Source organism: Corvus hawaiiensis, chromosome Z (assembly GCF_020740725.1).
Source record: "Corvus hawaiiensis isolate bCorHaw1 chromosome Z, bCorHaw1.pri.cur, whole genome shotgun sequence".
NCBI classification, from domain to species: domain Eukaryota; kingdom Metazoa; phylum Chordata; class Aves; order Passeriformes; family Corvidae; genus Corvus; species Corvus hawaiiensis.
In genome coordinates this window covers 3356718-3380771 of record NC_063255.1, presented here as the reverse complement: position 1 = coordinate 3380771, position 24054 = coordinate 3356718, and the positions used below count along the sequence as shown (strand labels likewise).

At 36.9% G+C, this 24054-nt stretch overlaps 1 protein-coding gene across 2 annotated transcripts in view; it reads left to right on the top strand.

Moving 5' to 3' along the window:
* Positions 1–3: 3 nt before the first annotated feature.
* The window catches only part of NLN (neurolysin), a 44772-nt gene continuing 20721 nt past the window's right edge, over positions 4–24054 (top strand). Inside the window, exons 1-7 of one of the 2 annotated variants that reach the window (XM_048290585.1) lie at positions 4–189; positions 12315–12571; positions 14857–15005; positions 18113–18220; positions 20473–20575; positions 21277–21437; positions 22581–22716. In XM_048290585.1, coding sequence (XP_048146542.1) covers positions 158–189; positions 12315–12571; positions 14857–15005; positions 18113–18220; positions 20473–20575; positions 21277–21437; positions 22581–22716 — 946 coding nt within the window. In that variant the 5' untranslated portion in view covers positions 4–157. Of the gene's footprint in view, positions 190–3056; positions 3386–12314; positions 12572–14856; positions 15006–18112; positions 18221–20472; positions 20576–21276; positions 21438–22580; positions 22717–24054 lie in introns of those variants that run through there. The other variant, XM_048290584.1, reaches the window with a different exon arrangement.

Sequence of the window (24054 nt, the reverse complement as noted above, 5' to 3'; positions counted from 1 at the left end):
GCGGTGAGAGAGCGACGCGGGAGCAAAGCCAGTTCTCCCTCCTCTCCTGCCTCCTCCTCTTCTCTGCCGCCTGTCCTTCCTCCTCCGGTCTTTTCTCCTCCTTTTCTCCTCCTCCTCCTCCTCCCCCTCCTTCGCCACCGCCCCCCGTGCCGCCCCTATGCTGTCGCTGTGCGCGGGCGCGGTTCGCAGGTAGGCGCGCAGGGCAGGTGGTGGCGCAGCAGGGCCCGGGACGGGGGCGGTCTCCGGTGTGGGGGTGGGTGAGGGCGGGGGCCGCCCGTCCGGACGGGAAGCCGGGGGAGCCCGGAGCCGCCCGCGGCTGACGGGAGGTTTTCGTCCCTCGCTCGAGGAGCCGGGCCTGACCCCCCTGGCCGAGGAGGAGCTGCCGCAGGGGTACGGGGCGCGCTCCGAGGGGCCAGGCAGACAGTGGGGCAGGAAATCTGACTGCCTGTGGGGTTTATTGCCTCAGTTCCTGGCGCGTTTCCCGCAGCCTGCCCTCCCTGCCGTAAGCTCCGTTATGTACGGCTTCCAGGTGGGCAGGGTGGGCGAGGCGAGGTCTCCTTTTGGTACTCTTTACACTGGGTGTCAGACTCACTGCAGGGGAAATGGGCAGGAACACAATGGGTTGAGGGATACGGCTGTAGCCGCGGGGCTCTGCAGCAGGGGGTATGTGAAGCGAGACCGGCAGCGTGCTTATAGCACCCTTCTAAAAAGGTGTGTCACTACTACACGTTGTAGGACAGGTGAGACAGGTACCCGTATACTGTCGAAAGGTTTTAAAATAGGGGATTACTTCTTTTCTCCGTAATGAACACTAGCTATAAATGGACCTCAGAGAACCGGTGTAAGAGATGGCTTGTAGTCAATTCTAGGTGGACTAGACAAATGAGCATAATTGCTTTTATTTTGGCCTCTTAATTTTTCTGAAGGGCTACATTTGATAGGAAGCACTGAAGTAGTAGGAGGGTCGCGTTGTGGTAAAGAGAATGGAGCTGAATTGCAGCACGAAATGAAAAAGATGGTTGCCTCACATGGTCTTTTGAGAAATGATAGTCGTGTGCTTGGTGCACAAAGTGTACAGTTTTTGTCCTATTTCACAGCCTTTGTTCATGTCAAATTAGGATTGAGGGGTATTAGCATATAAAAAATAAGAATCAGAATATTTTTTTTCCTAAGGCTCATGCTGCTGTTGAAAATTAAGTAATTTATTTTCTGGTGCTAAATAAAGTGCACATCTATTTTCTTTTCCTAATTGACGGTTGCATTCCTTTTTTTTGTATAGTCTTTTTCACTGTTCTCCATTTTTTTTTGGTTGACTGTCTGTCTTACAGATTTTTCCATTAAAAAGAAGGAAAGGATGGAAAGGATTTTTTGTTTTTTCTTTAGATAAAAGGTTTATCTTTGATTGCAGTTTGCATTTGGACAATGAAGATACCTCCTTCTTAAGTAAAAATTAGTAGAATGGGGAATGGTCACTGCACTTCATTAACTGTGATTTTTTTTTTCTAAGTCATCATTTCAGTGTGCCCAAATAACTGTTTCATAAAAGAGAGTATTCTTGAACATGTCATAGTGACCTCTTAACTTTCAAAAGTTAATGAGTTGGTCACAGAAATCTTGAATAGGTTCCGTCCCAGCTTCTATTTTTCCTGAGGGCATCTTAACATGAGATAAAAATGACAGTTCTTAGCAAGTGTCAAGTATTACACCTTACATTATATAAAATGATGTTAAGGTTTGATTCTTTTGGTTAAAGTAGGCAGCTTTGCAGAAGGAGGCTTTTTCCAATTAATTTTTTTCCCCCATTCAGTTTCAAAAGATTCAGATATTTAGATTTAATTCAATAAAATACACGGAAAATAAGCCAGCTAGATTAATTCAGTAAGCACAGAAGTCTGTTTACTTTATGAGGATATTCTTATATATGAAAAAAATAAAAGAAGACACACTGATTTAAATAATTTCAGTGTCCTAAAATAATTTTCTTGGATTCATGAATTCTGGGGTGTTTCTTTGAAAATCTTCAAAATTAGGTTTTGAATACGAAAATCCATGTACATGAGTGAGACAGGTACCAACATACTGTATACAAGTATCAATATAATGAAAGAAAGTGGAAAGAAACTCTGAGCACTGGCATTTCTCTTGCTGAGGAAGAAAACCAGCAAGAAACTGAGGTTGGGAAGAGGCAGAAGGAATGACACTGGGGGGCAAAGAAATGGGAAGAACTTTTATAGTAATTTTCTTATTTCATGCTAATAACAGTAGTGTGTGTGTTTGCTTTCATTGAAGTATCAGGTCAGGTCCAACACCTCAGAAATGGCAAAGGCCAGACAAGACATTTGGGACACTTTTGCCTTTTCCTATGATCTGTAGACTGCATATTCTGTGTATTCCTTCTGTGTATTGCAGTTTCCTGTGGTCAAAAGCAAGAGCTACCACCTTTCTAACCACAGCAGGGTCCTGAAGAGCAGTTTATCTATTAGACAGAGTTTGCAGAACAAAATTATTTCCTGGGCTGAGTGAGACAAAGCTGTTGAACTGGGAAGCATTTTGTGGACTTTATTTTACCCGTGGAGCACTAGTTAGACCACACTAAGCAGTGCAGTTAATGTATTTTGAGGACATACATATTCTGTCGTTCTCGCTATAAAGTAGGAAATGCCTGGCTTAGAAAGATTTTTTAAAAATAGTTTGGGTTAGTTCAAAAGTCTAACCTCTGTTCAGCAGGAGTCGGGATGAGGTACCTCAGAAGTTATGTAAGATAATATGTACATTCAGTACTATCTTTTCAGAACAGTCTAGGAATTAGGACTTACTAACACAAAACCATTTTTTTCATATCATCTTGTATAAAAATCTGCCCAGTGATACCTTTTTATATTGAAACTGTCTCCTAAAACTCTCTTGCTTTTTATGTTGAAAGTTACAGGTTAAAAATTGATCCTTGTTTGTTCTCTCCATCCTTTTCGTGATCATTTAGATCTCTGAAGTACTTCCTTGCCTGTGCTTTTTTCTGGGCTTTTTTTTTTTTTTGTCCACTCCAAATAATCCCAGTCTAGTTGGTATTTGTACTTTGAATGGAGTCCATTGCTTGATGCAGCTGGCTGTTTCTAAGTCATCATTGTTTCTAAGTCATCATGACTTGGTAGAACACAAAAAGGTTTTGGCAAGTGGGAGAAGACGACAGAGTTCAAATGTTGGGAGGATCAGAAATCCATGTAGCATGCATGTGCTTCATACATGCGGTATTATGAATCTCTGTGTTTTGTTCTATTCCAACTCTACTAAATCCTGTTATTTCCTTCTTTGCAGTTGCTTCTTTGTTGATGTTTCTGTTGAACTGTTTTGTCTCCAGAAGGATTAAATGTCTCACGGCTCGTCCTGTGTATGTAAAGTCAGAAGTGTGTGTCATTTATTAAGACTGAAATTCACTTTGCTAGTGGTTTTAAACTTTCCTGTGTTGTGACATCCTTTTTCATCTTTTTGTGGCTGCCTTTAGTACACTGCATTATCACGAGTAAATAATCATAAGTAAATTTTGTCACTTCATTAATCCCAGCTTTTTGTAGATGATGTATAAAGACATGAAAGAATGTGGAGCCCTGCAGGATTCCACAAGTTGCATAGCTTCATTCAGAAAAATAAGCAGCCATTTTTAACAGCCTAGTTTTAAAAACCATTTACCTGCAAGAGGATCTACCTTCTCATCTCATAGGCATGGTTTCTTTAGGATCTTCTGGTCAATAGTCTGTGGAAATAAAATATTAACTGAACTGTAGATTTGTGAGTCTGAATTTTTGTCTGTAGAGGACACTTTTTCAGTAAATGTTAATCTGTGTTTAGATTAGGGAAGGTTAGGGGAGGGTGGTGGTAATTACACTTATTTCTGCGCAAAGCATTGCTAGGCACGTGTTTTTCATACCATCTCTAAGAGAAGTTCTATCTTTAACATACACTTTTTATTTCTACAGTGGAATGTTAAATAAGCAAAGTTCTTTGCTGTATTAATTGTGGTGGAACAGTATTTCACATAACCTGTAACCAGTGTGCGAAGCACAGTGTGACTAAATCACTTTTCACTCAAAAGCCAGAGAGGAAAGCAGTCTTCATTTCCTTTTCTAATCTGTGGTGTTGAGCAGGCTGTTTGAGATTTTGCAAGCACTGAAATGAACATGGTTATGTTCATAATGCACTGTCTTCCCAAGAAGAACACTGATTTAAACGGTAAGCAAGTGAGTAAGGTAGAATAGGTCATCATCTGCTATGAAGACACCGAGTTTTGCAATTAACTAGTGATGGCAAGACAACATTTCTCGTTGCTTTGACTGTATGAGACAAGATTAGCAAGAAATCAAAGCATATGTCCATGGAAGAGGCTGAACTGATTAGCACTGGGTGTAAATCTGAGAAAGTTTGCGAACTCCCAGTATTTTTCTTTGTCCTGCAGTACCAGTTCTTTTTCAGATAGAGTCAACAAGTTGTTTCTCATGCATTGGCCAATTGCATTCAAGTACTGAGCTATCCTGGGAGTGTGTTGTTTGCACTAAACAGCCTGCGCTTCACCTGCTGTTTATTGCTGGCGTGTTGGAAATATGATATATGCTTATGCAGCAGCACCTGAGAGAGCTGTAGGACCTTAAAAATAATTTTTTTTCCCACTGTGTTTCCAGAGTTCACTTGACAATAGAACAAAACAATAAGACAACCTCAATGAATGCCTTGTGCCTCTGACTCTGTATAGTACAATTACTGTCTGCATGCAAGTGTTGATAAGCATTTCCTAAAATCCTGCAAGCAAGTTACTGTGATGGAGTTTTGCTGTGACACACAATGGATACAGTTCACAGAATGCTGTGAAACCTAAATTAGTAGTACTAGTAATTTGTGATTTGGGGTTTTTGGGTATGTTGTGGTTTTGGTTGGTTGGTTGGTTGGTTGGTTGGTTTTGTGCTGGTTTTTTCCCCTAGAACTGTGGATACCATAATTTTAGAGATCAGACACTCCACAGAAGCCATACCCCAGCATTTCTGTGTGTTCCATTGCAGACTACTGTGTGAAAATCACCTCCTTATATGAAAGTTAATCAGACCAGTTTCCAAATTCCTTTTGTTTAAAGACTGTTGGAGGGAACTGGGGGGAAGGGGAGAAGCAATAGCTAAGTTGTATCATGTTTGAGCACACTGGTTTGGGTTCATACTTAAGGTCTGGGCTTTTTGTTAGCTGCCACGGAGCACCTTTTCAGTTAGTTTTCTGATATTAATTCTATTGGAAAACCATTAAACATTTGTTGTCAGATAGTAAGGTCATGAGCACTGAGGGTAATGAATGTATCAATAAATATTTTTAAATGTTTGCATGACTCGTAGGTTTTTTTTTACTTGCTCATTTAAATTGGAAGAGCTAAAAGTATAGTTAATGTGGACAGTACAGTAAACTAAGTTTCAATAAATTTTCTTTTCTGAAAGGTGTAGTGACAAAATTAAGGTTTAATGTCAAAATCTGCTAGATTTTCTATTTCTTCAAATGCAGCTTAAAAAATCAGTTTCTAATGGCAGTTATGGAGCTTTAAATTGGGAAGTACTAAATATGCTATCCTTTTGCTACAGTAAGATATGCCTGTGCCAAACACAGTTATGGCACAGAGCCAAATACTTTTCCAAGGAAAATGGCCCAGGAATTCAAGGCATGTTCCATATACTGTTAAGAGCCAAACAGATGAGAGGACTGAGAAGTGAAATGGAAAAAGGACTTCAGATGTGTTTGTCTGGCAGGAAAAAGTTATGATTTGTATTGAAGGGTTATAGTTTCATTCCTTTGGCTCAGCTGAAATAATATTGCCCTGTGATTATCTTTGATCCATTTAACTCTGGTGGTTCTGTCTTGGATTTTTTTTCCATTCTTGCTTTTATCTTGTGCTACTCAGTTCTCTTTCGGTTGATATTGTCCTTGCTTTACTATAAGATACACAGTTACTTCTTGTCTGAAGTTGTGAGTCAAAACTGAAAGCTGTACGAAAGTATATTTAAAATTCAAGCAAAAACTAAGGATTTCTAAATAATACAAATATTTTAGCCCATTATATTCTTCTTAAAGCTTATCCTGTGAAACAGACCAACTGTAATGTACATTTAATTAGATGGTGCTGAATACTCATTGTGATTTGGTTTTGAAATCCTTTTTATATTTGCTTTAATGTTTTAAAAAACTCCATTTCATGTGAGGCTTGACTGTTAAAAACTTTGCTTAAACAATGCCTGTCTGCTGTCATTTGCACGTTTGGTAGCACTTGCGTCTGACTTCCAGGGAACTGCTGATGTATGGCATATTACTCGGGTACCAAATAGCTTGTCCTGTCCGTTTTGTCATTAAGCATATCATTTAAATGCTGTCCGGTTTTATATTGCCTTAATAGGGTGTGTCTAGTTTTTTGTTTTGTTTTTCATTTTGGTGAGGCCGCTAGATGGAGTCAAAACATTGAGCCCCTGTAGATATTGATTGCAGGTAACCAGTGAGTATGGTCTTCACATACACAGTGCTGCTTTCCAGCATGCAGCACTGCTTCTCCTGCATCCTGGAAGACCAGGAAGTGTTGTTTAGCTAAGATATGCTGTTTCAAAAAATAGACCAAAATGTTGCTCTTGAATTTAAACTCTAGCATTTTTAATACTGTATGTTACTGATTGAAAGAGTTGTTGATGGCATTAGCGTGATTTGCAAATCTGCTCATACTTATATCCATAAGAATGTTCTCTGAAGGTATACATAAAGCCCAGCAAGAAAAACTTAATTGTATTTATTTGAATGACAGTGTTTAAAAACTCAATAACTAAATTATCTGAATCTGTACACACACACCCCCACACACAGACCCCTCTGTCTTTCTTTTTAAAATCTTGGCTCTCACTTCATTTCTGAAGCTGTTATCTCAGGTCTTTTGTCAGGAGAGAATAGAGTTTTCCATCCTGCATGAATCCAATATACCCTGATTTTTGTGTGGCTACAACTGTCAAATCTGTTTGCAAGTACAATAAATTGGTCTGTATATATTTTTCCCAGAAATATATTAGTTCATTTATTCTACTCTGTGAAATTGTACTTGTTGTTGTGACTAATACTGTTTAGGTGAAGTTTAATTTGAAAACTGAAAGTGCCATTAAAGAGTTTTGGATGGAATTACAACTATCAAGTTGTAATCAGACTTAAATGAGACAGCAGGCTTAAATCTTGACTGTATTATATAGTGCCTGTCAGTAGCAGGAATGTGTTGTGGACAAGCTTGCAGGTTTTTGTCTGTATTTTCTAAAGCTGGTGCTATGCCTCCCTGCTGCTTCTTCACAGATTGTGGCTTTCTTGTTTTATTTTAATAGTGTTAATGGAACATGCCAACAAAAGACTGCTTGGCACATATTTCAGTCACAGAAAATGTTTCTAAGCAAAACCAGATTTACACAAATGTTTAATATGTTTAAGATACTGCACAAGTTAGAAATCAAGTCTGTAAGTTCAGTTGCACTGTTTGTCTTTGCAGCAGTTATGTTGGCCACTGTATTGGTGTAATAGAGTATTATAAAGGTTCTTCCCTCTTCTAAAATCGAATCAAATTTATATTTTCCAGAAGCAGCAAGTAATCAAATTGTAGATTTGCTGGTAAAAGAAATTACTTGGCATTCTGCAATTATTGCAATCTGCAACTTAGAAGCTTTGCTTTATTCTTTAAAATCTTCTTTTAGAAGTAGCTACTAAGCTTTGAAGTGTTATCAACTTACACTGCTTTGGTAGAAAAGACCATTCTTACTGCTTTTGGGATTGGCAGATTAATACCATAGTTTGTGAAAACAGCTGTGTGTCTAATAATCTCTGTTATAGCTGAAAGTCCAAATGAAACCTTGTGTGCCTTTCCTTCTGATGTTCTCCTAAATGGACAAAGCACTGCAAAAATGCATAAAATATTTCAGTCTGCCCTGTATGTCATTCCACTGACATTATTAGGTGCCATAGGACTCACCCCAGAAAAAGGCCAGTGCAAGTTGCCAACAGAGGCCAGTTAGATATTTATTGTAAAAATGCAATATAAGTAAAGGTATGTTAATTTTGAAGGATCTCACAGAAACACAGGGACTGGAAGGGCATTTGGGGTGATCAAATCTAGTCCCATGCTACCTTAGGTAACCAAGTAACTTAATACCTTTTATAAGCTGGTCAAGCACCATGTTATAAATAGGGTGTTTTCACTTGCTAGGACTTATTGGGCTTCTCTTTCAGAATCTCACTGCCCTGATGCTTGCAAATGTCTGTTGCAATTCTAGCTTTCATGTATTCCTGACCAATTTATTCTGATTTGTTCTTAGGCCTGTATTGCCTCTTAGCATCAATAGCTCTTTTTACTTTAGGGCATTTAAATGATATGTTTAATGACAGAAATCATCTTGAGACTCTTTTTGCTAGACTAAATTCATGCATTTCATATGTGTTTCTAGCAGTAGTGCAAGTTTATGTTGCTATTGACACTCTTTATCCTTTGTTTAGGCCAACACAGCTGTTTTGAAGTCACTTATCAGATGGGTGATGGAACTGGTCTGTTGGTAAAAAGCTGTCCCCCCTGGATGTTTTTGGTCCACTTTATTTTTCACCTGTATGCTGTCCTGCATCTTTTCTAAGTATGACCCTAGCAACAGTTGTGCTGATGCCATTGGTGGAGTGGGGTACAGGGCAGAAAGGAGCAACCGATGGAGGAACACTGACAGAAGTGTTTTAAGGCAATACTGTTGCTGGACGAACCTTATACTTAACCCAGGCTTGTTTAGATCCCTCTAGTGTTCTACACTGCACCAGAGAAAACTGAGAGTGATAGCTGAAACAGTTTAGGCATTAGCAACATCCTGCTTCAAACAGAATCAAATTCTGATTGCTCAGTCCAAGCAGTAGTTGGCTGTTCTGTAATGTTGCTGCTGTTTACCAAAAGCAAGCCTAAAATATAATTGTGCCTGCTTAGTTCAGTGTTTGAAGAAAACTCTTTGCTGTTCTTTTGGTTCCTAGCATTATTAATAGAACTTATATTCCAGTTATATATCTGGGAAGTTAAAGCTTCCCTCGGTGATGCAATTTAAAATTTTCTCTCTAATAGCGTGACAAATGTAACTGCAGAGTATTTTTGAACTTCATGCTATTTTAGCTACATGCTTCTTTCTTGTTTCTTTGTGGTCTGTTTATAATATTTGACCTTGGTGTTGTTTCTTTGTTTTCTTTTTGAACAAAGTTACTGAATTACCATTTTTATTGCAGTCTGATACATGGAGTTTCGGGAATATATTTATTTATAGTTTTATGTAGATGAATAATTCAAAACATTAGGCCATGAAAGAAATGGCCAGGATTTCACCTGTGCAAATATATTTACTTGCACAGTTTTTTATTAAGCTGATGTCAGTTAATTTGGTTCTTAGTACAGTCTGAGTGACTGGTAGGAAGGTAGCAGTACACGTCTGTAAATGATTATATGAAGAATTATGTGTAGCAACTGATTTTACATTAAATGTTATGTTACAGTTTTTGAAGGCCCACCATCTCATTTGGTCAGTTGGAAAAACTTTCTAATATGTACTGCTTTTTTTAATCTACATAAATGAGTGCATCTTCCTATCAGCAGAAGCAACCAAGGTATCAGCATTTCAAAACTGGGGAGTTCTGTTTTCCTGTTTCTAACAGGTAGACAGCAACTTGTTGGCATTTATGGCAATAATTTATACAGCTCTCAAATTCATAGGTATATATCTTAATTAAACTAGCCAATATACTAAGAAAATCAGATGGCATCTTTTTTTAGTATTTAAAAGTAGTGTTCTGCAGTAATCTGAGACCCTACATCCCAATTCATGAACTCAGTCCAACTTTAATTATTAATAGATCTTGTTGGACAGTCTGAAATTGATGTAATATGTTGCTGCTGTGACTGTTTCAGTGTTTGTTTTGGATGATATGTAGTTGGTCGGTGGTAGGGCTGTATTGTCTACATTTCTAGGTGAAGATACTGAATGACCAAAAGCTATAGGTTCCCTTTAAAAAAGAGTAGCTACTTTGTATCCTTCACTTTAGCATACTTTTATGTTGTTCAGGCTGTTGTTTTCTTTTGACTCCCCTTTACTTTTATTTTGACTTTAATTTGAAACGTTGTGTAGTCTTTCTGATGTTCTGGGGTGTGGGTGGTGTGGGGTAGAGTTCAGAACCTTGAACAAATTTCTGGAGAGCTTCCCCTTTAGCTCCCAAGAGGTTGTTGTATCAGACCTGTACTAGCAGTGTGTGCAAAGCTAGACACAGGGCAGTCCACCAAGAATCTGTTCATGACTTACTGAAGTACTGTTCTTTAATGGATTTGTAGATTCAGGGTGGAGTTCAGTAGATTTTGGGGATGAGAAACTGATGCATTCTGAAAATGTTAATATTTAAGCTTTTGCTGTCATGAGAGCAGCTTCATTTATCCTAAATTTCTATTTGGAATTCAAAATTTCAGTAGTCCAGTGGAGAAGTTACTAAAGCATTGGTGCCAGAACTCAGTTGGTATCAGAGAAAGAGACCAGAGGTGGAACAAATGTTTTTTATTCACACTTCCTTTTCAAAGTGAAATTATCGATATTCTGGAGATTGATGTGTCTGTATGCTACTAAAGAGAAAAGTAAACAACTTGCCTACGCTGGAATGGGAAGATTTGATGAATCTGTGGTAACAAGGAAAATAAAGTTTCAACATAAAGGGTAGATAGAAATGTTGTCTCTTGGTTTTGTCTTGCATCAAGTAATTTTGGTTAGGCTATTTCTAGAGAAATTATATTATAGAATTGGAAGACTTTTGACAAAAAGTCTTGCCTTTCTTGAAACAGAAGCCATGCATGCAGCCCTTCTCAGTTTGTTGACATTTCACTCTTCTGCTTTGTTATTCCTTCAGGCTAAAACTGCCTGTCCTTTATGCATTCTCCATGCCCTGCATTGTATGCCAAAACCTCTCTGTGCACTTACACATACCAGACAGGTTTTACAATAAAATCAATACAGGTACAGTGGCTAGTGTTAAGGGAAAATGTTACTTAATGTAAAGTAGCGTTAAGTAAACATCCTTTATTAGCAAGATCTCTATGTATTTCTTTAGTTATGGTTGAAAATTTTAAGTTGTCATTATTACCATAACAACATGTGCTTTTTTAAATTTATAATTTTTTTTTGTAATTATGTGGCTGAAATAGGAAGACAGATAGGAAGTCCCTGGCAGCCAGGGTTCCTCCTATGGTAGTAAACCCTGCAGCAAGTTTTACTACTTAAATGCAAGCTGTCTTTTAATTACCATCAAGTTACTATTTTCCTCAAGCAAGGACTTCATATGTAACTGAGCTATTAATATAGTCACTGGGTGGACATCTTGTTGGCTGTGTAGGTTTCTATTAGTCCCACTTCAGTCAATTGCCTGATTCTGTATTCTTCTCCTTCATACAATCAAGTTGAATGTTGGTTTGTCAGGGTGGAAAGGTAGAAGCCCGTATTTCTGAAGCCAGTTTCAGTCTTAATATATTTGTACTCATTTCTCCAAGCCACTTTTTTTCTGAATGCTGCCAAGAAAATTAGGAAAAGGCAACCATTGATTGCTCAGCACGCTAAGATCAGTGTGAATGTAAGCTTTTTTGCTAGCTGAAAGAAGCTGAAATACAGTTGGTTAGAACTACAGTTGATAGATTATTAATACATAAATCATAGTAAAGGAACATACCTCTTCTGGTAAAAGAGTGAAACTATCTATTTAAAATCTACAACAATTAAAGGAATAAATTTGCAAGTGAGTAACAACTAGAAGGTTTCCTCCCATGCTGATTATCCTGTAGAAATATAAAATTATTTGCTATAATGAATATGATCAAGTGGTATTTTTTATATGTCTTATTTTGTGCAAGTTTGCAGTTCTTTTCTTTGTCATCTGCAAATCATGATGTGGGTTTTATTCCTCGCTTCAAAAATGTTAATACTGTCTACTTCTGTAGAGTTCCAGTAAGTGCAATGCTGTTTTCCTTAGAGGGTTGAGTCGTAATTTAATTTGCATGGTTTTGTCAATACAAAAGTTTCTGGCCCTATTTGCTCTTATTCATACTGTAAATGGAAAAGGTAGAAGGCAGATTTTTTTTTTTTAAATTAGATTTAATTGATAAAGATAACAGCTCTAAAAAGCACTTTGTTCTTCCTTCTAAAAATATTTCTGATGCTGGATTTTTGATGTTTACTATAAACTGTCTCTTGAACTGGAATCTTGTTATGCAGAGATCATTTTTGTACTTTCAGGTCCATTGGGCCACAGCTTGTGTTGAGAATGACATTAGGAGCAGAAATTACGAGCCAGCTCAAGGCTTCTTCATACATAGCATCAGGACGAAACCTTTTGAGATGGGACCTGTCACCAGAGGAAATTAGAACAAGAACAGAAGAACTAATCAGGAAAACAAAGCATGTATATGACAGTGTCGGGATGCTTGAAACTGAAGAAGTAACACATGAAAATACCATACGGCCTTTGGCAGATATAGAAGTGGAATATGCAGGTTAGTGTGTGTTCTCTGTAATTCTTTGCATAAACCATTCCATTTGCACGTAAGGAAACATTGAGAAAAGGTAGTAGTTGCTTACAATTTTGATCCCTGCTGTTCAGGTGTCGAATGTGTAGAGGCCTCTCAAGAGTTCTAATAATCTTTCAGGTCCTCTCAGAGAACTGCATTAGTCACCTGTTTCAGTTTTGCATGTGATCCTTCACCCAGGTACATTTCCAACTGTGTGCAGCTGGCAGGGGACACTGCAGGATTGTAGACTGCAGCGTCTGTGGTATGTGTAGAGCATTAAACGTGGTAAGCAGTATTTTTTTCGGACACTGCGGAATCTGACACAAGCAAGTTGAATGGAGTAATGGAAAGGTTGATAAACTGGTAGTGGAGAAAATGTGATGGTTGAGAATGAGGAATTTTTGAATGTGTTATTGAAAGAAGACTTTTTTACTTGCTCACTTTTAAACTGTGGCCTCTGAGGCCTTGAAGAATCCAGGGAGAGGTTGGTCATGCAGTCACATCTAGATTGTTCTGAATGAATTGTCCTGCCATACCAATATGTGGGTGGGGTTTAATGGTCAAACACAGGTAATTCAGTTAATTTGTTAATAATTGTCAGAGGAGATGGGTAAAATACAAACTGTATATTGGGCATCTTTGTTTAGAAAAACCTTTCAGATGGTGGCTGCATTGCTTATAAAACAGTGAGTGTAACAGATGTCAAGTTCTTTTACATGCTTTAAAAAAATCTACTGTAGCCACAGATGTGCTAGAAACAGCCACCTTGGCTTGGAGCAAAATCTTTGCCTAGCAGAAAAGAGCAGCTTGCAGCTCAAATGATTGTACTGTAATATTAGTGTGGATTTCACATTACTTGAAATTGCAGTTTAGGCTCATCCAGTGAATTGGCTGGAATTTATGCTGCCATACTCAGAAAGACAGTAATCTTCATTCAAAAAGCTTGCTGCCAGATTCAGTTTTAATTCTACTGATGTTCCAATATACCATATTTTCACCAAGGCACAGAACTCTCTTCCTTATATTAAACTAGAATGAAAATCTATGTTTGACTCAGAAAATAGTGGCCATCAGCTTCTCAGCATAGCCACAAAGACTTCATGAAAGATGTACTTTTTTCACTACATCCTATGCAGTAGTGGGTCACATTTAAGCTTTTAACGCTGATCTTCAAAGCTGTGAAATTATTATGACCTGCTGTGAAACAGCCCATGGCACAGGGATGCATTACCACAGCAAGACTACCATTAGGACCTTGGAATTTAAGGCCTGTGTATCCTTTTCACATAAAAGACCTACCCCGGTAACTGGAACTTATTATCCAAAAAGACAGAGATGACAACAGACCTTAAATTTCACTTGGAAGCTGCCAAAACTCACTTTATCATTTTGAAACATCTTGGCAGAAGGTCAGGAGGTGAAGGGGAAAGTTTCCTATGGGCTTAAAGAAGAACCACATGCCCATGTTTGCATTTCTGAAACTGTCTCGGAGCTTGATAAAATGACTGCACATCACTTAAAATTACAAAGCTTTAAATCAGGCTAATATGTTGTTACTCTAAGATCTGCTTTTGGAAAGGTGGATGGTAGAGACATTATAATTTGATTTTTAATTAAGCAAATTCATTTCTATTTTAGGATTTCTATTAAATGTCATTGTAAAATGTCATATACCTTTAATAGGCAAGGATTTACTTAATCTCAAAAGTATATTCTAAAAAATTAATATTACTCAGCTTCCAATCTCTTAGAAGTTCAGAATGCGTGGACAGCAGCTTCTCTCTTTGCCATGTTGTTTCTCCTTAAATACAGAAGAGTACAGTACATGGGGATTTGACACTGTGCTCATAACAATGTAAAAATAACTTAAGGACAGATGGGCATGTTTGAAAGATTCAGAGCTTCTGACTTTAAATGCTAACATGGAAGCATCTGTGCCAGCTACAAAACGTCAGTCTTCACTTACATGACTTTTGGAAGATGAACCATTTCTAATGTATTTATATACTTATCAGCTGATTTTGTAGAAGATGATGAGATAATTAGGCTTGGGGTTTAGAAATCTTCTGTAAAATGTTTGTTACAATGGTGTGTGGTTTTGTCCTTTCACTTATTCAGTTTTACATTACCTGTAATTGCTTCATTTGCTGTATGTGTCAGGTTGCTTTGAATACTTTCTTCTTATGTCTTCTATAAATATCAGAAGAGGGAAGTTCTTTATCCTTAAAGCGTGTCTATCCTTCTGTATTCATTGCCTTTTATGTAAACAGTGGAAAGAAGCATGTTGGATTTTCCCCAGCATGTCTCCCCTGACAAAGAGATACGCTTAGCAAGTACAGAAGCTGACAAAAAACTGTCAAATTTTGATGTGGAGATGAGCATGAGAGAAGATGTGTTTCAGAAGATTGTTTATTTACAGGTAAATAACATTATGTCAGCATAACTTGTGAAATGCATCTACATGTATCTAAAATTAATTGGTATACACAATGCTTTTTAAGATGACTTTGTGTTTCTTCTATGTCTATGCCACTCAAATCTTTCCAGTGGGACACGGCTGTACAACACAGAACAGTGTGTCATGCTGTTCGTACTCTTTGCCTCTCATATCTAGATCTCTGTATCCTTCTCTCTCCATTGCAATAGCTTTGACTTTTGTCTAGTCTTCCAATGAACTGGTACAGGGAAGCTAAACTAACAGAAGGAAAGCTATTAGGAAAAGAGTTTTTTGGTTTCTACTGGCTGAGCTACCTGACTTTGTTGCAAGAGGGAACGAAGAAAAGAGGCAATATAGCACTCTACTTATTTTGGCTTATACTGCTTTTGAATTTGTGTCCAAAGTTATCCTTTATTGAAAAAGTTGAGAATTTTAAGTTTAAAAGTTGTTTTAAGCTATGAAGATTAATGAGAACATATGAATGGGTTTGACCTCCGAAATTACCGCTTTTGACCTGCTGGTTATAGGCAACTACAGTGTATCCTCTTCTTCAGCCTCAAAATAAAACTAAGTTAAAAGATGCATTTACTGTTGAACTAGTTTCTATCCCTTTTGTGTTCCTGTTTAGCTTCTCTTGTAATTGAGCACCTATATGTATCTCCTAGTCTTCATTTGTACTGTTTATTTTGTAGCACAAATAGAAAGAATATTTGGTTTTGTTCAAATATGTCTAGTGACATTTAGTAATAATTTTCTAAAAAGTGCAATATAAGGGTAATGCAAGGAAGCTATCTAATGTGATAACCAAAAAATATATATTTTTCTGTGCTTTAGCTGTGAATTTTTCCTCTCAACCCCACTGATTTTTAATCTTCTTGTAATTCTCATAAGGTATTTGAGCCCTGTTTCCTGGAGTCATCATTTGTGCTTTTTGCAGGCTTGACTGGGAATTAAAATAATGCTTGCAGAACCTTACTAAAGTGCCTTCCATTACCATTGTCTTCTTTTGCTGTGTTTTCCAGGGAAATTTTCAAGTGTTCTCCTGTAGCTGGGTATTCTTGTTACATGTTTGTGGAAGTATGTAATAGCCCCATTTTGAGTACGTTGTGTTGTGTGTTGGGCAGATAGTGCCTTGTGTTGGTATTTTCCCCCATGTACTTTATGTTGATTTTTTTTCTTTTTCCCCTGCTCTATTGCTAGTAATTAAATGGCTTGATTTGTATATATTACCTACTGTCATTTTCCCCACCTTCCACTATAGAATACACAGATACACTGAGGACTAATCTAACATATCTCTGTATCTATTTTTAATTTACAGGAGTATCTGACAGTAGGTAGTGAAAATTGATTGCCGTTATTCACTACTATTATTTCTTTAAATTTTTTTTTTTTTCCTTTGGTGTTTTCCTACTTCATTTTCCCTTGCAGCAATCTTTGACCTTTGTAACAGTTAGAATTTTTGCTTAAGTCTCCATTTAATTTTTTTAGAGATTTTTCTTAACTGCAGCATGCAAGCATATTTTAGTATTAGTTTGCAGAGATGCAACCTCTGAGCATATATCAACTTCATAATAACTGTAAAGTAGTAAGAGTTCTGCTCTAGAACAAATGTGAAATTTCCAGTAGTCCCAGACTGGTCAAATATTGCTATTTCCATATCATTAAGTTCTTATTAATTTTTGCTAAATTTCTAATGCCTTCTCCTCTTAGAAACCCTCAGTTAAAAAGTTGGGCTCCAGGAACATGAAGAAAGAACTTCCCACAAACAGAATTCAGATTTCTGCTGAAATTATTTTGTCAGTTCAAATGAAGTGGTAAACAGTTGGATTAAATCAGGTTTTTCATGGCCTCACTGGAGATTTAATAATTCAAGTAGATGAATTCAGTTTCATGATCCTGCATGGGGCCAGATTAAAATGGAGTGAGGAGGATGAGATCCCTCACACTTCATGTTACTTATAACACAGTCCGCTAAGAGATGAGCAAATTTGCTTGACCTCAGTGACATGCTGAATGCTTTAGCTCTTTAACTTTTCTAACTTAACAATAGTACTCTTTCTAAATTATGCTTAATTTAAGAGCTGTTGATGAAGGAAAATAATTGAGGTTTTTATATTTAATTTAAGAAAATACTAGAATAATGGAGTCACTTCCTTTTCCCCATTAGGGGGAAAAAAATTCTGCATAAAATTAGGTTGTTGAATATGCTCCAGATCTTATTCTTTGAAAAACCTGTATTTTGAGGTCTGAAACTTGGAATAAAGGTGAATTTGGTAGTGAAACTATCATTTTAAATTTTGTTACTCCTAACATCTGCACATGCTGACTAGTAGAGGCATGCTTAAGAATGTTGCCAGTCTTCTCCACCCACGGGCCCTCAGGAAACAGCCTGATGTAAACAGCTGCTGCAGGTTTTGTTCATGGAATTCTAAGTAGGTTTTGTTTCTTACTCTGTCTTCCAAAAAAAGTATGAAATGGTATATAAAATCATCAACTATGATGATTCTAAAAGTTCTGGAAAGTTCCAAAGCTTCATGTGTGTAGTATGTTCAAGATGATGGTCCCTGTGGGTGCCTTCCAACTCAAAATACTCTGTGATCCTGTTTTATTTGTTGTCACTGGTAGCTTGGTTCTGAAGAAGACATATATGCCCAAATTTCATGCCATCTGATAATCTTAAGTGACACTTCTAATCTTTTGGGGTGTTTTTTTCAATTCCTCTGACTTTTACGGTATAGTGTTACCTTATAGCACTGATTTTCTTCAACTATGTAAAAGAAATATATCTCTACAGAAGAAGCTTAAGTGCACTGTACTGTAAACTGAAAGGGCTTGCCATTATGACAGCGTGTAAATGTGCTGAGACACTTGGTAAAAGAAAATGATTTTTAAAACATTCTACATGAATGTAAGAATACTATTGTGTAAGGTACCTGTTTTTGGGAAGTTCTTCACACTAAAATCCAGGATGTTTCCTTTTTTAATATGACAGTGTTCTAAAGAACAGCTCTGTTCAAACCCTTCTAATGCTTGGTATGTTTCTTACAATGTGTTATAAATTCAATTATTCTATACTGTCATTTCAGCAAACCTGTGATCTTGAAAATGTAAAGCCTGAAACAAAGCGATATCTAGAGAAATCTGTTCAAGTGGGGAGAAGAAATGGACTCCATCTTCCTAAAGAAGTGCAGAAAGTAAATATGGACTATTTGTTTATAAAGCAAAGGTTACAAACTGTTGAAGGGATAAATTTATGGTTGGTTAGCTATACTAAGCATATATTTGAACTTCATGCTTTTGGACCTGCTGAATTACTGCTCTCAACTGTTCTTACTTCCAGATCCATCCTTTAAAAACCTTCAATTTGAAGGTTTTAAAACTAATCTGATAAGACACCTATGGTACACAGTGGATAGAGGTGGTATGCATCACCTCATAACCTTGTGAGTAAAAGAAGCCTAGCTGAAAAAGTTTTGTTATATATTACGATTATAGAGAATGCCTAAATTAGATTTCTGGGGAAGAGACCTCTCAAAAAATGTTACTAGTGAGCCTGCACTTTTATTCAAAAGTATGTATAACTGTTGCAAAAACACAGCTAGTTTCAGTTAACTGATGTTGTTAAATCTACCCAAGATTTTAGCCTTTAGCCTGAAAAAAAAAAATCACAGTAGGTTAAAGGAGAAAACAAGCTGCTCTGAGAATTTTTCTTCGTTAAGGGAGAACTGACTTAGAAAGCAATTGTCACTTCAGGAAAACAGGAAGTAAAATTGTCAGCGTCTGAGATGCTGTGGCATCCCACCCTTAAGAGGAAGGGAGCAGCCAAGATTCATATAGGTGCTTATGGTTGAAACGAACAACAAAATCAGAGGGTCTGCAAAAAACTTTTATTAGTAAATTATGTACTTGGTGTGGGAATTGGTACATTAGTCCCTGACCTAGTATAAGCACATGGGAGTGGGTTTTGGATAAAAGGGTGTGAATCTTTTTGGATAAAAAGAGTGAAAGGGAAAAGACATATAAATGAATTAAAGAGGGGAAGAGAGAAAGAAGAAAGGGAGAAAGAGAGATCAGCATTCATGCCTCCAGCATCAATCCAGCTGACTAGGTGTCCAGAGTCCTGGAGGTGCCGCCTGGGCTTGGGTGGGGATACTGTTTTATAGACAAGCTTTCCTTGCCCTGGAGAAAAGTTTTGCATGTTCTGCGTAAATTAGTCATCATGCACAGTCTGTTGTTTAGACTCTTCTAGAAATGGGTCAGAGGGCTGTGGGGGCCTTTGGTGGTCTTATTCCCCCTCTCTACATTCCAGGCCTGTTGCTCCACCTCATTCCTGTGTTTGTGCTGTACTGAGTTGTGCTTATCTCCAGGAGGTAGATCAAGGACGTTTGTCCCAGAAAAGTGCTGTCCTACCTCCTTATGGCCCCTTGTCCAGTCACATCTTGTTCTTTCTCGCAGCGTGTTACTGCCAACAGTCCTTGGCTGTTGTTACCTGCAGTCCTTGGTTGGTGCCACAGCTATCCTGCTGTTGGTGTTTGAGACAAACACATTAGCCTCTTATCTTCTGGGATTCTGCAGATGCCAACATAGTTATCCTCAAATTCTGAGTGATATTTCTGACTTTATTGTGACCTTTATTTCTGACTGTTGAATAGACTTAATCCTTTGTAGAAAACAATCATTCTTCATCCACATCCTTCAGCTAGTGAGAACAGTTTGATGTGCATTTTCATAGCTTAGGAGTTACTGATGCCTCTAAAGGTATTTTGAAATTCCTTGGGAGACAATAGTTGTATTATATTTAGGTTAAAAATTGGCTAATGGTAGTCTTTGCCAAGTTTTATATTTGGTGTGCATTCTGTTACTGAGAACTACTATGTTTACGTGTTACTGTCAAGTTCAAATAGAAACTTGCCATGAGATATATTAGAAAATGTTTCAGAAATGTGAATATCAGGGTTTTAAAAAAGGTTTTGGAACGGCCTTGTGTTGTGAGAGCAGCCTCTTCTTTCTGTACAATTCCAAAGCGGTGTTTTTGAGTAGGTTACATGTTTTTTTACTCCCTTCATTCTCATTGATTTTAGTGGATATTTTTACACTTAAAATTGTAATTTAGCTTTTCAAATAAAAGAAAATAATTGAATGTTAGCACATGAAACTATTTAGTGAATGCGTTCAATCTGTTCAGTCCCCTCTAATCTGAGTTTAAAATGTTCAAGTGACAGCCCTTTGCAACAATATTGCTCTGGACCAAAAGAAACATAAAAGGAAGACTGACAGGCTGTTAAGTATGATGCTACCTGCAGTGTGTTATTTGCTCAGTCCTGGTATTTACTGTTGGTTAGTAGAGAGCCTATCTGAAAAAAATGAAATGTTACTCATGTGGAGGATAAAAATTGCCAACTTTGATGTTTGTTTTTCCACTAAGTTCAGTTTATACCTGATACAGGAAATAAAGACAATGAAGAAAAAATTGAATGAGCTGTGTATAGACTTTAACAAAAACTTGAATGAGGAAAACACATTTCTTGTATTTTCTAAGGAAGAACTTGGTGAGTAGGATGTTTTCTGTTTCTGTTTTTTCAACCTTCCAGTTTTATTGAAGTAACTGACTTTTGCCCCATGAGTGATGGTTAGATCAAGTGAAATTCTGACTGTTTCACAGTCTTTTCTGTTTCCTTTTTAGTCCTTCTCCAGAACCAATTTCGGGTTGTCTTTTGCAGGTGTTCATGATGTCTTCATGTATTTGTGCTTCCTGAGCTGTTTGCCTTGCATCAAGTTAGCATGTTGGTCCTACTTTCTTTAGCATAACTTTATTCTGTACCTTTTTTCAGTTATCATCAAGCAATCCCCTGTGTAATTACTGGAAAAACTTTTTTAGTCCTGCAGTAAAGTTTAACTAATTCAGTAATTTAAACCAAGCTAGGGAAATCATGTGACAGAGAATTTGGGGATTCATTATCTGAAGGGCATCACATAAAATGTGCTCTAATAACAGAGATTTATAGATGTAATTTAGTTTTTATCTGGTAGTCATACATGTATTTCTCTTTTGCTCTCAGGTGTTTCCAAATTTTGTTTTGCTTGGTGGAATTTGTAAAAGTTTAGCAAATTGTTGTAAAAAGGGAGGTGTATTTCTGTGGAGATGTCTGATGTCAAAGTGGACTGCAGCAAAACAAATGCAGCAGTCTCACAAAAACAGGGGGGAGTAGATAATTTTGGTAAACATTGTTTATTAAATTGTATTCTATAGATGGCCTTCCTGATGACTTTATTAACAGTTTAGAGAAGACTGAGAAAGACAAATATAAAGTTACTTTAAAATATCCCCACTATTTTCCTATTATGAAGAAGTGCTGCATTTCAGAAACCAGGAGAAAAATGGAATCTGCCTTTAACTCGAGATGCAAAGAGGTATGTTGTGTATTGACTGTTCTACAGTGCTGTGACAGAGTTGAAAAAGGGAGGTAAACATTCAAATGTTATATTTGAGTTTTGCACGTTGTAGAGTATTTTGGAATCAAAACTTATCAGTGTGATTTTTGACAGTGCCTTGCTCCAATTTGTTATGATGTCCTGAGACCTTAGAAATTGATGATCTGCCTCTGTGTATGTGTAATTGTATGTATCTTAATATTCAAGGGGTTCTGTTAATACAAGTGGGATTTCAATCTTTTGTGAAGTTTCCCTACAGTGTTCTGCAGATGCTTACTGACACTTTCCTCACAGAAAAGGATGTCTGATTGTGGCTTCTGTATATATGCACAACTAGACAGGTACACAATAAAAAAAGCATTGAAAGGATAGAGGATATGTCATTCAGACAATTGTACCAGCCATGCATTAGAGAACAACAGTAGAGTTGAGCTTTTGTGCTTGAAATGCTTGGAAATGTGATGAGTACAAGATAAGATAAAATGGCACCAGGTACTGAACACTTTGCAAGTCAACACACATAAAGAGATTTAATGATAAAACAGTGTGACAATCTTCAAATCTAGTGTTTGATTTTTTTTTTTCCCTGACAAATCTCACTTTTCCAGAACTAGAGATTTACACAATTACATTTTCAGCTTCTCGAGGATTCCTAAACACATTTAGGTGAAGGTTTGGGGTTTTCTGTTTCAGATCTTTCTCTGACTGCTGTTGTCAGAGTGGCAAAAGAGGGAAATTTGCAAACAAACTTTGGCGCAATAGATTAGCAATCTGTCTTCACCACTTACAAGCAATTAAGCCTGCTCTCAGCAATTTCCTTATTATCTTTCACATGTAAGTGATTGATAAAGGAAATAAACTCTTCACAACCTAAAAGAAAATGCTGTATATTTTGATTAATTTAAAAAGGTAAGTTATAATAAGGAGCTACCTGCAGTCAATTGCTGAGAAAAAAACTGTTCCAAGAATCTAGCTAAACTTAGGTTATTTTATATTTTAACCTTTAAGTGTTTAATTGAAATGTTTTCTGTTTCATAGGATTACAGATATTACTGAGATAATTGTTTTGATAAAATGTGTTTTCTGGTTTCCTTTTACAAATTTGCCTGCTTTCTTTTTTAGGAGAACACAAAAATTCTGCAGCAATTGCTCCCACTAAGGGCAAAAGTAGCAGAGCTTCTTGGTTATAATACACATGCCAACTTTGTCCTGGAAGTAAACACTGCGAAGAGCACAGATAACGTAACAACCTTCTTAGGTTTGTTCATATTTATAAGTAATACTTGTATATTTAATGTAGTAACATGTCTCTTCAGCCAAGATGAATTTAAATACATAACTAGGTCATAGTGTCCATGAGGTTTAGCTGGAAAAGGAACTCTGATGTCTCTGTTCTGGCATATATATATTTTAGGGCAAAGGTATACTAATGCAGTTGTTCCAAATCAGGAAGCACAAGGTAAATTCTGAGAAAAACTGCTTTGTGAAAGCCAGTATAAGCAAGTGGTTAAGTCTTTCTCTGCCCCAAAATGCAGTTACCCTAATTTAGAACCAGAGTAACATGTGCAGCTTAAGCAATTTTATCAGTTCAAGAGGCTGCATCAGAATTGCAGCTTTTTGTTCCCAATTTCTTGTGCATCTGTAGGCTTGGTGTCTTCTTCTGATACAGTATAATAAAATGCATTAAGTATAATGAAAGATTACTGTATGTGATGATGCAATTTCCATGAGCTGAATAAAAAAATTATTTCTGGAGTGATGGATTAAATCTGGAATTCAAAATCCCTGAAATGGAATTTGATCTGAAAACAGAGGTATCTTGAAAATTTTAAACATAGTAGTTTATGAATTAATTTAGAGTCATCTTGTTCATGTCAGCGGACTCTTGGACATGGAGTTAACCTCTACTTTCTGAAATTATGTAGCTCCACAGAATAGTATGTGTTCCTTTATTACTGTGTCCTAACACCACTCAGGACATGTATGATGTGTCATACAAATAACCCACCTAAATAAATTAATGCAAAAATAAGGTATGTTTATTGGTAGTGGATTTTTGTGTTTATGCTTCAGTAAAAGGTTCAAATGCCCCTCTTTCTGAACGTATAATTCTGTTGCATTTCTCTTGAAATGCTCCTTCATGAGATCAGATCCATATTTGGCAATAATAATTATCAGTATACTTGAAAATTACCTAATACTTTTGATTTATTATTAAATGTTAGATATTTTAAGTGTACTTGAAGTATTTTAGACTTTCTTTATCCATTATATTTTTGTAATACTGTGGTTTTTTTGTTTATTTTGAAGCTGACACACATAATTTAGCATCGACTTTTACAGCTTGAGATCAGATACTTTTCATAAATATCATGCTTCGTAGTAATTCTCACAGAGGGAGAATGTACTTTAGATTAATTGTCACTTTTAATTTAGTTCTTTTGATATATCCTCAGCTACAAGCATGACAGTATATTTTGCTCTACTTTGTTCCTATCTATTAATGTTTTAAATCAAATGTGCATAAGGTGATCTTACGTCTAGGAAGAAGAGCATTCTCTCCTGTGATATATTCTGAATTTAGCACAGTACAAGC